This window comes from Orycteropus afer, unplaced genomic scaffold (genome assembly GCF_000298275.1).
Source record: "Orycteropus afer afer isolate SDZICR_OR568_19922 unplaced genomic scaffold, OryAfe1.0 scaffold00355, whole genome shotgun sequence".
Taxonomy (NCBI): Eukaryota; Metazoa; Chordata; class Mammalia; order Tubulidentata; family Orycteropodidae; genus Orycteropus; species Orycteropus afer.
Window position 1 is genome coordinate 1992998 of NW_006921942.1, and position 14730 is coordinate 2007727.

The window sequence follows — 14730 nt, forward strand, 5'->3', positions numbered from 1 at the left end:
TTTTTATATCTTCTACTACTCAGTCGTTTTTAAGGAGGGTATTATGCAGTTTCCATGTGTTGTTCTTTTTCTGTTGCTCATCCTATTGTTGATTTCTAATTTTATTGCATTGTGATCTGAGAAGGTGCTTTACAGTATCTCAGTGTTTTTGAATTTATTGAGGCTTGCTTTGTGGCCTAACGTATGGTTTATCCTCCAGAATGTTCCACGTGCATTGGAAAAGAATGTATATTGTGCTGTTGTTGGATGAAGTGCTCTGTAGATGTCAATAAGGTAAAGTTGGTAGACTGTATTGTTTAGTTCTTCTGTGTCTTTGTTGCATTTTTTTCCAGTTCTTTCATTGGAAGTGGTGTATTAAAGTCTCTTACTTTGATTGTGGAGTCATCTATTTGTCTTTTCAATTCTGTTAAAGTCTGATTTATGTATTTTGGTGTTCATGGGTGCATAGATATTTATTATGGTTATGTCCTCTTGTTTAATCAATCCTTTAATCATTATATAATATCCTTGCCTCTTATGGTAGATTTTGTCTTAAAGTCACTTTTATCAGAAATTAATATTGCCACACCCATGTTCTTTTTTGATTGCCATTTGCTGGATGTATCTTTCCCCAACTTTTGATTTTTAGTCTGTTTTTATCTTTATCTCTAAGGTGCGTCTCTTGTAGACAGCATACTGATAGGTCATGTTTTCTTATCCAGTCTGCAACTCACCGTCTCTTGAGTGCTGCATTTAATCCATTTATATTCAGTCTAATTATTGACAAGTATGACTTTGTTGCTGTCATTTTGTTATAGTCATTTTTATGTTTGTCATTTTTTTCATGGTGTTACTGATTTCTTTGTTCCATAAAATTTTTTGTGCTAAGCTCATGCTGTTTATGGATCATGTTATCATTTCCTTCATTACTATTGTTTTAGTATTTGCTAAATACTTGTGCTTGTCCTGCCTTTTATTTTGATGTAAAGATTTATTATTTTTCTTTGAAGTTACCCTATGACTTGTAATCCTCTTCTCAAGTATAGAACAGTCCCTTCTATCTCACAATTGTCTTGACTATCTCACCATTTAGAAGTTCTGTAGTTACACTATTTTTTTTTCTCTCTTTTTGGTTTGTAGTTGTCTTCATTTGCCAACTGATGTCTCTAGTTCCCTGTTTATAGTTTTCTAAGCTTATTTTACTTTGGATACTTCCATAACTGGGTTTGTTTCTGGGTTGTGTCATCATGTGTGTTAATGGTTGGTTGTTGTTTGCTATTGTTGGTTCTCTGTCCAACGGACTCCTTTCAGCATCTCTTATAAGTTTGGTCTAGTTTTAACAAATTCCTTTAATTTCTGCTTATCTGTAAATGTCCTAATTTCACCATCATATTTGAGAGATAATTTTGCTGGGTACATAATTCTTGGCTGGTAATTTTCTTCTATCAGGGTTTTATATATACCATCCCATTGCCTTCTCACCTGCATGGTTTCTGTCAACAAATCAGAGCTTAGTCTTATTGGTTGTCCTTTGCAGGTAATTTTTTGTTTTTCTGTTTTTATTGTGTTGCTTTTTGGATTCTTTCTTTGTCTTTGGTTTTGGTGAGTTTAATATGTCTTGGTGAGTTTCTTTTGGGGGCTATCTTGTTTGGGATTTACTGAACTTTTTGAATAGATATATTCTCATCTTTCATCATATCAGGGAAATTCTCCTCCAACAAATCTTTGACAATTTTCTTTATGGTTTTGTCTGTCTCTTCCTATTCTGGAATTCCAATTACATGTAGGTTACTCCTCTTGATGGTATCACAAATTAATCTTAGGCTTTCTTCATTTTGTTTTGATCTTTTTGCTATATGATCTCTTACCAATGTAGTACTGAGGTATTTTTCTTCAGTCTCACTAATTCTGTCTTCCATTGATTTGCTTCTACTTATTTGCCCAATCAATGTGTTACCTATTTCTGAAAATTTTGAATTAATCTTCTGGATTTCTATCTGTAGATTTTATATAATTTCTAATTTTTCATTTATTTTGTCATTTTGTTCTTATATTATCTTCTGAAATTGTTCTAAGGTTTTGTCTGTGTTTTCCTTAATTTTGTCTGTTTTCCTTGATCTGTCTCTCAGTCTGTTGAAGGTACCTAAGTATAATTCTTTGGAATTCCTTATCAGGGAGATCCAATGCTTCATCTTCCTCAGGGATGTTTTCTGGGTCTGTAGCCTGGTCCCTTGTTTCTATGACTTTATTTTGTTTCTTTGTGTAGATTATGATGATCTGTTTTGTCTGAGACATTGTGACATTGCATTTGTACATAATTAGTGATTGTATGTGAGTGTGATTCACCCACAATTTTTTTTCTTTGTTTTGTTTTGATATATTCGAGCAAGCAGAGTACTGTACTCTTCTATACACTAGTTGGCAGCACTTAACACACTCACCACCTGTCTCCTGGTGGGTGTGATAGATAATGAGAATGGGTGCACAGATCTCTGTTAGCTGTTTGTGAAGAGCAGTTAAGGGTCAGTAAGTCTCATATTGGCTGTCATCTATCGTTGGCCAGTTGGTGCAGAAGCAAGTGGTAGCCCTCATTCAGTAGGTGGGGCTGCAGAAAGTATGGACATGGTTGGGCTATAAGGGCACAGTTGCTGTCTCCCAGTTAGTTAGACAAAAACAACAATAAAAAAATAAAAAAAAAAAAAACACCAAAAAAGTAAAAACAAGAAGAGCAAAAACACATATTGTATAAACACACAGGAACAATCCACCCCCCAAAAAGAAAGAGAGGCAATTAATTGAGAGGAAATATTTTTGAAAGATAAAAGAAATATAAATGGAAAAAGAGAAAGGGGGAAAAAACACCCCACAATATCTGGGGATGGGGCAATAAGAGAAAAGAGCTAGAGTAAAAGAATAATAAAGAAGAACTTGAGAAAAATGCAAAAAGAAAAACAATGCATGGGAAGGACCTAAACAGAGAAAAAAGATGAGAATCAGGAAAAGGGAAGAGAAAAAAGAAAAAAACCCCACAAAAACTAGAACTTGGGAAGGGAAAAAGAATAAAAATATGAAAAGGAAGAAAGAAAGAAAAATTTAAAATAAAAAAAAAAAGCAAAAAAATCTGGGGGTGCGGATGGGTGGCAGGGCAGGGTACCCAGGCTCCATCAGAGCATACAGACTAGAATGGAATCCCTGCAGGTCCAGAAGGTGGGTGGAGGTGAGTGACTGCTGTACCTCTGGTCACCAAGAGTAGGGTATAAGAGTAACAAAGAGAATATCACACCCTTCCAGTTGTCAGCCTCCAGTGTGTTTGCCTGGGCTGTCCTTGGCAAGCGTAGTCTATTTTTAGGTCACTGGAGTCTGAAAGCTACTGCTTTATATATTCAAAATGGCCACAAAAACCAAAACACCACTCACTGCTATTGAGTCAATTTTACTCATAGCAAACCCTCCTTGGGTTTCCGAGGCAGTATCACTATGGAAGTAGATTGCCAAATCTTCCTTCTGAGGAGTGGCTGGTGGGTTTGAACCACCAGCCTTCTGATAAGCAGTCAAATGCCTTAGGTACTACGCCACCAGTGCTCCCACAGCTTATAAATATTCAAAATGGCCACGCCATCAGGGCAGTTGAAAGTCCACAGCTCAGTTTATCTCCTTCTTTGCTGTTTCCCTTTTTAGTTAGCAGCCATCAGGGTAGTTGTCCATGCAGCCCTTGGTGAGCAAGGCTGATTTTTATTTACTGTTCAGATCTTAATACTATTTGTAAATATTCAAAATGTCAGTGCTGTCAAGATAGCTGGCAGTCTGCAGCTCTGTTTGTCTCCTTATTCACAGTTTTTATTCAGGTTCTTCTACTAGCTGGTATTTAATCTACTTTTGCATCCTTCCTTTCAAAACTCAGGGCTCCAGGATTATCTTCTGTATCTCTGTTAATTGGTTTCTCTTTTCTTGGTTGAAGGGGGTCTGTGTATCCTGTCTATTCTGCCATCTTACCAGAAGTCCTACACAGTTTAGCAGTTTCTTAATATGTTAAGCATATATCTACCATATGGCTCAGCAATTAGACTTCCTAGATATTTATCCCACAGAAATGAATGCATATGTGCATATGTCCTATGCTTACCACGTGAGTGAAAAGACAAATATAGAGTTTGTATACAGATGCTCAAAAGCAGTTTTATTTGTAATAGCTAAAAACTGCAAACAACTGAAATGACCATCAATAAGTGTATGGATAAACAAACTATGGTATTTCTATAAAATGAAATACTACTCAAGAATAAAAAAGGCAAATGACACAAAACAAATGAATGAATAAAAAAACAGTACAATAATTGAAAGAACCTAGGGACAAAACAATACATACTGTATGATTCCATTTATATGGAATTACAAAAAATTAAAACTAATCTATAGCGATAGAAAGCAGATCTATGGTTTCCTGGAGATGGGGGAAGGATGGGGGGAGCACAGTAGCAGTGGGATGGAAAGATTAGAGGGACATGATGAAAGTTTCATTATCTTGATTGCTGTGATATAAATAAACTACATAAATTTAACACTATTTGATAAGTTTTGATATCAAAACTTAAAACAAACTGCATATATTTAACACAATTAGATAAATTTTGATATCAAACTATAAACAAAAGTATTTATTCATAAATGTGGGAAATTAGAGAAAGGGAGAAATCAAGAACACTAAAGTTTCTGCTTTAGCAGCTAAGTGGATATAAAGTCTGCCAAACTTTTTGAAAAAAAAAATTACCCAGTTCAGTCTCTTTGTCTCTCAACCCACTCATCCCTCAATCTGGCATCTAGTTCTATTACTGTTCCACTGAAACTATTTTCATCAAGGTCATCAGACTTTAGTTGCTAAATGTAAGAGACATTTGTTGGTCCTTAATCCTACTTCACCTTTTGGCAGCAATTAACACTGACTACTTCCTCCTTGACGAAACACTGCATTCCTGTGAAATATTTTGGATTCTCTTGGTTTTCTTCCTCTTCTCTGATTACATCATTTTCCTCTCTTGTAGTCTTTTTTTCTTCTGCTTGATTCTTTAATGTTATTATTCCTCAGGTTAATGTCCTATGCTTTCTTTTCTCTTCACACATTCTTCCTGGGAAATCTCATTACACCCACAACTATAATCAACAGTTACTAGTTGTGAGCAATTTTCCTATAGGCCTTAACTTCCAAATTCAACATCACCTCAACTTGGATGCCTCACAGGCACCTCAAGCCTAACATATCCAAAACTGAACTCATCATTTCTCCAACTGTCTCTCTCTCATTCCTGTGACTCATCTCAGGAACTGACAATACCACAATCCTACTTCCATAGTGATACTGCCTCGGAAACCCAAGGAGGAGTCGCTATGAGTCGGGGCCGACTCGATGGCAAACAACAACAACAACAACAACAGTTTTCCCAAGCCAGAAATCTGAGCTTTCCTCATCCTCATATCCAATTCATTACAGTCTTGTGAGGAGCCCTGATGGTGCAATGGTTAAGTGTTTGGCTGCTAACTGAAAGGTTGGTGGTACAAACCCACCAGCTCTGCTGGAGAAAAGACCTAGTGATTTCTTCCCATAAAGATTACAGCTTAGGAAATCCTATGGAGCAGTTCTACCCTGACTAAGGTGCACATGACACAAGCCATGGTATTTTCAGTAACTTCAAATACATGTGCAAACTGGACAATAAATATGGAAGAATGAAGAAGAATGGATGCATGTGAACTGTGGTGTTCAGAAATGGCAGCAGGTTGAGGCATAAGATGGAAAGAGGCCAGTAAGATAACAGCTGGTAACACTGAGACAAAACAAAAATGTTAAGCTGCTTCTTGTTCTTTGTGGTAATTATTCTTCATTTTCTCCAAAACGTCAAAAAAAAAGTCTGTTACATGTAATGGTTTTATGTTAGTTTGGAAATGAAGGATGAGGATCTGGATCAATGCTTGGGGCAGAACACTGTAGAGAAAGACCTACAGTTATAGGAGATGATGGGAAAAGGGATTAAGAACTGAATCAGAAACAGGAACTCAGAGCTAGAAGTATTACCAACTATCAAGAAAATGTAATCTCATCCTGGGTTATGTGGGATGGGGTTCATTTTATTTTATTTAGATTTGGATATTAAAGGTAAAGATAACCTTAAAATCCAGGGGCCCTAGCAGAGTTCTCCAAAAACCTCTAGGTGTTCCATTTCCCTAAATAGTATCCTGAGCCATCTTTCTAAAATACAAATCTGATCATGTTACTTTCCTGCTTTACATACTTCAGTGAGTCCTCACAACTAAATGATACAGTCTAAAGTCTATAACATGGCCATTTAGACTTCTGCATACCATGCCAACCTCTTCTCTCATATGTTCCTCTTAAACTTTGTATTTCAGCTATACTGAACATTCTAACATGCCACTCAGTCAATAGGAATATTCTTCAATATTCCCTTCCTCCAGCCCTCTCCCATCTCTTTGAGTCTGTGGTATTCTCACCTGATTATCCTGCCCCTTTAGAGGTCTAAGCTTGGACATCATTTCTTCTGGAAAGTCTTTCCTGACATACTGAATTTGGATGGCAGTCCTTCTTCTATGCTCAGTACATACTTAACCTTTCTTGTTAAAGCACTCATCACTCTGAACTGTTTGCTTACTTTTTATGTTACAGTACAGACTGTAAGCTCTGTGGGGGAAAAGACTGAATTTTCCATGCCCAGATCAGTGCTTGGTATAGTGTAGTCAGTAAAGGGTTGACTGACTGACTGACTGAATAATGCATTAAGAAAATTTCAATTAACTGAACATTTTTAGTCATAAAAAACCCGAGGATAAGAGGGCTTCTTAAAGCAATTTCACAGTTCTTATTTGGCTTTTAATCATTGTGAATCTTGGGATTTTGGCAGGAGAACAATTTTATAACTAGCCCAGAAGACCTGGATAGCAACTAAATAGAAAGGCACAAGGAACTCATTGTCATGGGACAAATGAACCATTTTCTCCAGCACAGAGGAACCTGGGAAGTCCCAGATAGCATACCCAGAGGTTAATACTGGATGGATTTCAATTATGACTTAAATTAATAATCACCAGGATCAGCTAAATGAAGGCACCCTCTCTCATATACTCTTTATAAGCCTCTCAGTTGATCCAGCCACATGTGGAGCTCTGAAGAAAGGGCTCTGCTCTGACACTGTCTTCCCCAGGAAGCCTTCCCTGACCACTTGTTGCACCTCACCCCTTTGTCCTTCAGTCCTGGCTGGGCTGGAGTTCTGTGGAGTTCCTCTGTTCTGTGTCCTTTCCACATACGTATTTACATATACCTTTCTCTCTCAGTTGGGGACTCTTTGAGAACAGAGATTGAGTCTGTTTCATCTCTGTCTCCCCAGAGTCCAGTACAGGATCTGACACAGAATAAGTATTCTATAAATGCTTAATGACCTCAGATAAAACAATTGGCTTGAATTCTTCAAAATGCCAATGTCGTGTCATAGAAGACAGAACAAAAAGACTGGAGAACTGTTCTAGGTTAAAGGGAGCCACAGAGACACAACAACTAAATGCAGGGAATGAGCCGTCATTGGATCCTGAATTCAGGGAAAACAGAAACAGCTATAAAGGACATTACTGGGACAATTGGGCTAATCTGAATATGGACTATATACTAGTTAGAAGTATTTTATTAATGTTATATTTCTTAACTGTGAAAATTATAAGATCTATACAAAAGTATTGAGGGATAAAGTCCCTCAACTGTTGTCAACTCTCAAATGGTTCAGCAAAAAAGCAAAAAATACACATATTTTAAGATACACAGATACAAATACACACACACACACTCAGAAAAAGAGACAAAATAAATATGATAAAAAGTTAACAAATGGTAAATCTAGATGAAGAGTACATGGTTGCTCACTGTACTATTCTTGTAAATTTTCTGTATGTTTGAAGTTTTTGAAAATAAAATAGAGAAAAAACTAATAGTTTCAAATTAGATAAGGAAACTTAATGGGATATGCAACATACCTATGCTTTTGGTGACTACCTGCTGTATTGGAAGGGTATGGTCAGTTGGGTTAAGACTGTAAGTGGTAGAGTGGTGTGAAGACAAGACTGGAGGGAAAGAAGGCTCCAGTAAGCCCCCAGACAACAGAAGTGGTGCCTATGGTTGTCAAACTGGTGGAAGTGTGTGGGAGTAATAAATACTAGACCCAAAGGGCAAAGCAAAAACCAGCCCTTATACAGGTCAAGCTCTGAACTGATCAGAACAATGCAGCAAATATTAAATAACCAGGGAAATGCCAAGGGTCAGTAGGAGGACAGGTAGGTAGGCAGGCAGAGAAAACAAGCTACTGAGATATCTAGACAAGGCTCTGGCTTGCCTGGGCACAGCTAGAACATTCATTTCAGGGCAGCAAACAGAAGCAAGGATAAGAGCAGCCAAATCTCTGAGCATTCACTGTAAGAAATGGGGCTTAGAGGATATAAGAAGGTACGAAGAATTAGCTGTACTTATCTGAAAATGGGGGAAGGAAAGGGTGATACCAGTGGCAGAATCTGCTATTCTCAGCCTTGTCTTTTTCTTTGTTGGTGAGGCAAGAAGGAACAGAATTCCTAGGAAAGGTCCCACCCCAATCCCTATATTCAGGACTACAGGCCTGTGACACACATCTCTACCAGACTCTGAATGCTGCCACCAGTACATTTCTGTCAGTTCTTAATGACAGCACTCCACATAAGCATTCTGACTTCCTATTTCTCTGAGAAATCTCTTTTTACATTAGTAGCTACATTCATCGCTATGCCACCCCTTCTTGTTATCGGTTCTTTCAGAATCCCAGGTAGGCCTAACTTCCATTACTGAAGTGCAGATCAGTTTCTGAATGCCAACAGCTTAGGGATATTTAACAACCTACTTTTATCTACACCAACTCCATCATACCCAGTACAGACTATTACTGCAACATTCTAACTTCAAGAATACCTTTTTCTGTTCTCAGATATTCTGATGCTGAAAGAAAGCAATCTAAAGCAGATTGTGTGATAAGTCCCCTCTGAAGAAAAGGATGAGCGAGGGGGTCATAGGTATGGCTGCAGGTACCAGATGGTCTGATCCCCACAGAGGAGTATTTGAAATTCAGGCGTCCTACCCTGCCTACAAGTCATATACGAAATGGTTAATTTGAATGCAGAAGTACAGATGGAGTCTGGGAGACTGGTGAAGTAGTCACTTTCTGGAGCACATTCTTTAAAAGTAGCACTTTTATCAGAAGTGATTCTATCAAGACTATGATGAAAACACAACAAGCAAGACCATGTGGGAGCAAAACCTCTGTAGAAGAGAGTCATAAGAGGGGACCTTTCGGATATGTGCTCCCTTATCAACCGACAGTGTAGCCCCAAAGCTGACAGTACAACCTCTCCATCCCTCTGGCCAAGTACAGAGGACACAGAACTCTTTAAAAATGACCTACCTTACAATGTTTAGTGTCAGGCTTTCCTTTCGTCCCTGTCGTTGTGTGTCCTGGGCTCTAGGTCAGAGATGCCGAGTTCCATTCACTCTAACCTCTTTCGGAAGTGCTTAGTCACTGATTCAGCCACGTGGCACCCGCTTTCCCATTGTGGGTCTGATATGTTAACTCAGAAAGTTATTTTCCAGCCTTCCAGTTAGAAATAGCAGGAACTTGAATTGACTTGCTAGACTGGCAGGGCTGGAAGATTTAGGGCCATGTGCCAAAGGAAACAGTGGATGGCCAATCATCAGGGAGTACATTTCTCAATTTGCAGCCCGACACTAAAACTTCCTGCTGGCAAGGGAGGTCTATGCTAGGCTTTGGCTGCCAGATTCACACTTGGAGATGGACTGTGCCTTTGTGGTGGCTCCACATGCAGTTTGAAGCACAGAAGGGGAATTGTGAACCACCTTTTTCTAGGGATAAAGATAAACGGGAATACAAAATCATGAAGTAAGAGTAAAGATGAGAGACTGAAAAGTCCCAGGTGTGGCAAAGTTAAATGACAGAAAACCAGATCTCTGGATAGCAGGTGCCAGGCTAGCAGGTCTGAGGGGTACCTGTCCACCCCATGGGGCTGCTATCCCGGCACCCCTCTCTCAGCCCAAGCCCCTCTCAGCTCCTACCTGGTAGGTACCTGTCGTGGCTGTGGCTGTATTCTGTGGCAGTCAGTGATAAGTGAGTCTGTGTAAAGGGCTGGTTGCCAAACAGATTGTCACTACGAAGGTTGTGGCAGAGTTTCTCCAGGAAGCGGAGGATGGAGGTGATGCTGTTGACTGCTGGGAGGTTGAGGGTGTGCTGCTCCCGGTCAAACACAGCTGTGGAGTTAAGTGAACAGGGCTGAGCATGTCAGCCAGCAGCAGTGGGCAGGAGGAGTCTAGTGCACTGCTTGCCTCAGGCTTTACCTGGTTGCACAATGTCAGTCAGTGCCCCAAGTTTCCTCCCTTCCTCCCTCCCTAGAGGGTTTTGATTTTTGCCTTCAACTCCCAAGAGTTTCTGGGCTTGTAACAATGGGTGTGGTAAGATCAGGTTTGCTGTACCCTGAGCTCTGGAATAATTTTACCCAACCTGTGAAAACAACTGTGAGCATAATTCTATCTACTCTATCACTTGGCTAGGCCTTGTCCAGGAAATCTATTTATTTAGGGTGCTATTCCTATAAAATGTACAAAACGGAGAAACTGGGCATAAATGAAGAATATAACCATTGCCATTAATGGTTTCGGTACAAAATTTTCAATTGGTAATATGGGCAGTAGAATTTTGGCAACATTTAGAAATGTCCCATGCTTGGTTTTACTTCAATCCCTATCTATACCTATTGAAAAAGCATTAGTATAATCCATAAAAAACAAAAGTTTGTATATTTTTCTCTGAGGGCAGAAAAGAAGTGGGGAACAAATTTTGGGACAGAGGGGTACAGGTGACAGCATCTAAGAGATGCAGTAAATATTAGAACAACCCAGCATATGAGATCAAGAGAACAGCATTTCCTAGGGATAGAGCTAGGAAGGTTGGAGGGGGATAGGAAGGAAGGATGAAGGGAGGAAAGACACAGGGAGGAAGTGGGAAGAATGCTATCACAATGTGGGAATTGTAGTAAATGCCACAAAATAGAATGTGTATACCTTGTTGACTGGAAAACCAATTTGCTCTGTAAACTTTTGCCCAAATTACAAATAAATAAATGAATAAAATTCGAATAATAAAAAATGAGAGGCAGTAAAGAAGGCCAGGTCCACACAGACTGCTGCATAGAAAGAATGGAGAGACCATGAAATGACCTGGGCCTGAGAAGGGCCATAGTCTTAATGAATCCCCTGTGATTCTCAGTCTTCTGTAATTTCCTCTCTGCCTCCCTCCATCCTCCAAGCAGCCAATTACTCCCTATTTTGGGCTCTAAACCACCCTGTACACATTTTTCTATTATAACACTGCTCATAGTTTATTGTTTATAGTCTTCCTTTTCCACCAGGGCAGAGCCTGCGCTGATTATTTTCCACATTCCCCTGTCCCCCAGTATTTGGCAGTTAACACCTGACATAGAATAAAGGGCTCCATAAATATTTACTAAAAGAATACAGCTTGGTTATTTATGAGGTCTGCCATGTCAATTGGGTTCACCGGGACTGGACATTGCAACTCATTAAGAAAGATGGGTAGGGGAGTATGGAATAGAGTACATATAAGACTGAAAAGCTCTAGCTCAAGTCTTTACAGATTTGGTGAGTAAAGATTTTTTTTTTTTTTTTTAATAGTCGGAAAAACTGATACAAAAACAGGGCACAGCAGAAAAAGTGAATCTTCTCAGTGAAAACAAAAACACTGCACAGCTGAATCAAACTCTTTTAGTAGGAAAGAAAGAAGGAATGACTCTTCCCACTCTGCCCTGGGATTCTACTCCTTTTATCAGGGCTGGCTTAGCACTGGGAAGCTAGGAGAAAGAATAGGGGAAGAATTCAGCAGATCCTTGAAGCCAGGTGGGAGGCTGTCTAGTCTGGACGAACCCTTTTGCCGTCAGAATTCAGCTCCCTCTAGATTCTGTCTTCTGGAATGGCTTTAAAGCAACACACTCATGTATTTTCTGTATAGGAGAAGTTGAGCAGATAGGACAGGAGTCTATTTAGAGGCTTAGTTAAGCAGAGTCTGTGTGGATATTCTATTTGGCAGAGGTAACATATGAGCCTCAGAGGGGCCCTGCAGCTGAAGGGGAAGACTTTCTGAGAAATGGAATTCCTTCACATTTCTTTAGAGTCTACAGGTGTGAAGTAGGGACCAGGATGCCTTGCAAGAACTCAGCCACTTAAGAAGGCCTATCCCTCTAACTAGGTGGTTATAGCAGCCCAAGGGTGCTTACCTGAGATAACCTCACCACCGTGGCCCTGTTTGAGGAAGCTGAAGACGGTTTTCTGGTGATAAGCGCAGTCGATGCAAGCCTGGACAGCTTGCTGCAACACCACAGAGGCACGGGCTGGCCCAAAATGGTCCGGGAGCTGCTGGACCTTCTTCTTATCTAAGTGGGGGCCTGTGCTGCCGTTCTTGTTCAAGTAAATACAAACTGCAAGAGACAAAGAACCAAAGAAGCTTAGAGAGTCTCTAGGGTAGGAAGTCAGAGAAGAATGCTTCTTTCCGTCTTTTACTCACTGGGCTCTGGTCCATAGCAGGATTCTCAGATGCTAAGCTGGTGAAACATGGAGGGTGGAGAGTGAGGGCCAAGAAAAGGTTGTGCCCAGCTGTTGTGAGCCCAAAATGCATGACCAAACGCTCTGGAAACACAGCCTGCTGGGAGAACAGCCCAGATCTAAAGCCAAGGCACAGAACTTTGCCTCTTTTGTCACTGAGATGAAAATCTAAATAATTCCCCAGATGTATGTACTTTCATTTTCTCTACTTGGTGGTCTCACATATTCTTTGTTATCTCTCACTCTGTATGTGTAAGGAGCTGTGGGGCCATGGCAATATTAGCAAGTGTGTGTGTGGGGGGGAATGGGGGGAGCATTGGATTTAGGATGACCGTACCTCTGGTTACTTGCTTTACCTTTTGTTATGGACCTTGGAGTACCTTTGTAATCATCAACATCAATACTCAGGCCCAAAGAAATTAGAAAAGATAGCAAAAAGTTGAAATTGAAAAAAAAAAAAGAAAAAAAGGGGTGGGTTTCATCTATGTATTTGTTTGAGCAGTTTCTTCTGTCAAGACAGCTGGGTACTCTCCTAGTTGCTACCCTCCACCTGGCACTGTGGTAGGGTAGAGGGTATGGTGAGCATAGGAAAAAGCAGCTGTCCTAAACAGAGCTGTTTCCTCAGTCTCTGGAGAAGATCCACAGCAGCCTGGCAAGCAATGACATTCTCCCCCAATCTGCCTTGCAGGCTCCACCTTGAGTAGGGGGGGTACTCTTCTATCTCCTACTTGTGGCTGACTAACTGAAGGGGTAGAAGGCCAGAAAGTCTCTTGCTATTAAAGATTAAAAAGGATAAGAGAAGTAGCTGTGTGGCCCGTGGGATTGCTGGTCTCCTTGGGCCTCAGGTTTCCCATCTGTACAAGGAGAGGGCTGAGGCGCATGCTCTATGGACACTTCTACCTTTATAATTCTAATTCTAAAGGGAAGCAGCAATATGAGGAAAATAAAATGGAAAAGAGAAAAGAGGGTTAGAGGTGTGGAAGCAGACAGGAGCAAAAAAAAGAGTAAAGAAGAGGAATTGAATACACACATTTAACACTGTTCTCTCCTGAAATTCATTCATTAAGATGGTAGCCAGATAACAAGAGAGAAGACAACAGGATTTTGGAAGTTGGAAAGTAGGTTGGAAAAGTAGTGACTGACTTAGCAGACTCAAGAAAGTGGAATCTTGAACCAGAAATAGTGACTAATAAGAACCAAGCAATTTCATCTTATAATCCACATAATGGCCAGGAATTGGAAGACCTGGGGCCTCTGCAGGTGAGTGTGAAGGTAGGTCTAATAAAGGAAGGATTGGTTGAAGCCTTTTATATCTAAATACAATTAGGATTTCCATGTCTGGTAATATGACTCTTGGACTGAAAACAACTAAAAATACAAGAATTCAGTGAGATAAGAGTAATGAAAATAAATGAAAACATATGTTTATGACAAGACACTTAATAGAATGTTCACATCTGTTTATTCATCATAACCCAGAACTGGAACCAAGCCAAATGTACATCAAGAGAACAGATATACAAGTTGTAATGTATTCATTTAACAGAACACCAACTTGGCAGTAAAAAAGAAAGAACTCCCTACCTATAGGCACAACATGGGTGCTTCTCAAAAATATCATTTTGAGTGTGTGGTGCAGTGAATTACTTGGTATGGCTTTTCTACCCATAGTCTTTGTAACTTCCACAGGATTACTGGGTGAGACCACGCAAGTAAGGTGTGTAGAACTCTGATGTTGGGATTGGTTAGTTTTGTCACTCTGCCAGGCTTAAAATGAGTCCTGCTAGGGAGTTCCAGCAAGACGGCGGACTAGGCAGAAGGACTGCACAGACCCTCTTCAACAAAGACAAGGGAAACCAATTGACACAGACACAGAATATAATCTTGGACCCCTGAGCCTTGAAGGGAAGGATACAGAAGTAGACTAAACCCCAACTAGCAGAAGAATTTGCGTGAAAATACCAAAAAAGGAGACATACAGAGCTGCGGTCTGGCAGGGACCTGAACGCCCCTGACGGCACAAACGGCTTGGACATTCCCGAGTGGTGGTA

General features: G+C 40.0%; 1 protein-coding gene across 1 annotated transcript in view; it reads right to left on the reverse strand.

Moving 5' to 3' along the window:
• SCMH1 (Scm polycomb group protein homolog 1) overlaps positions 1-14730 on the reverse strand; it is a 248716-nt gene that overhangs the window by 21400 nt on the left and 212586 nt on the right. Inside the window, exons 9-10 of the mRNA XM_007952712.2 lie at positions 12355-12555; positions 10124-10315 (exon numbers count right to left, since the gene is read on the reverse strand). Of these exons, the coding sequence (XP_007950903.2) occupies positions 10124-10315; positions 12355-12555 (393 nt within the window). The remainder of the gene's footprint in view (positions 1-10123; positions 10316-12354; positions 12556-14730) is intronic.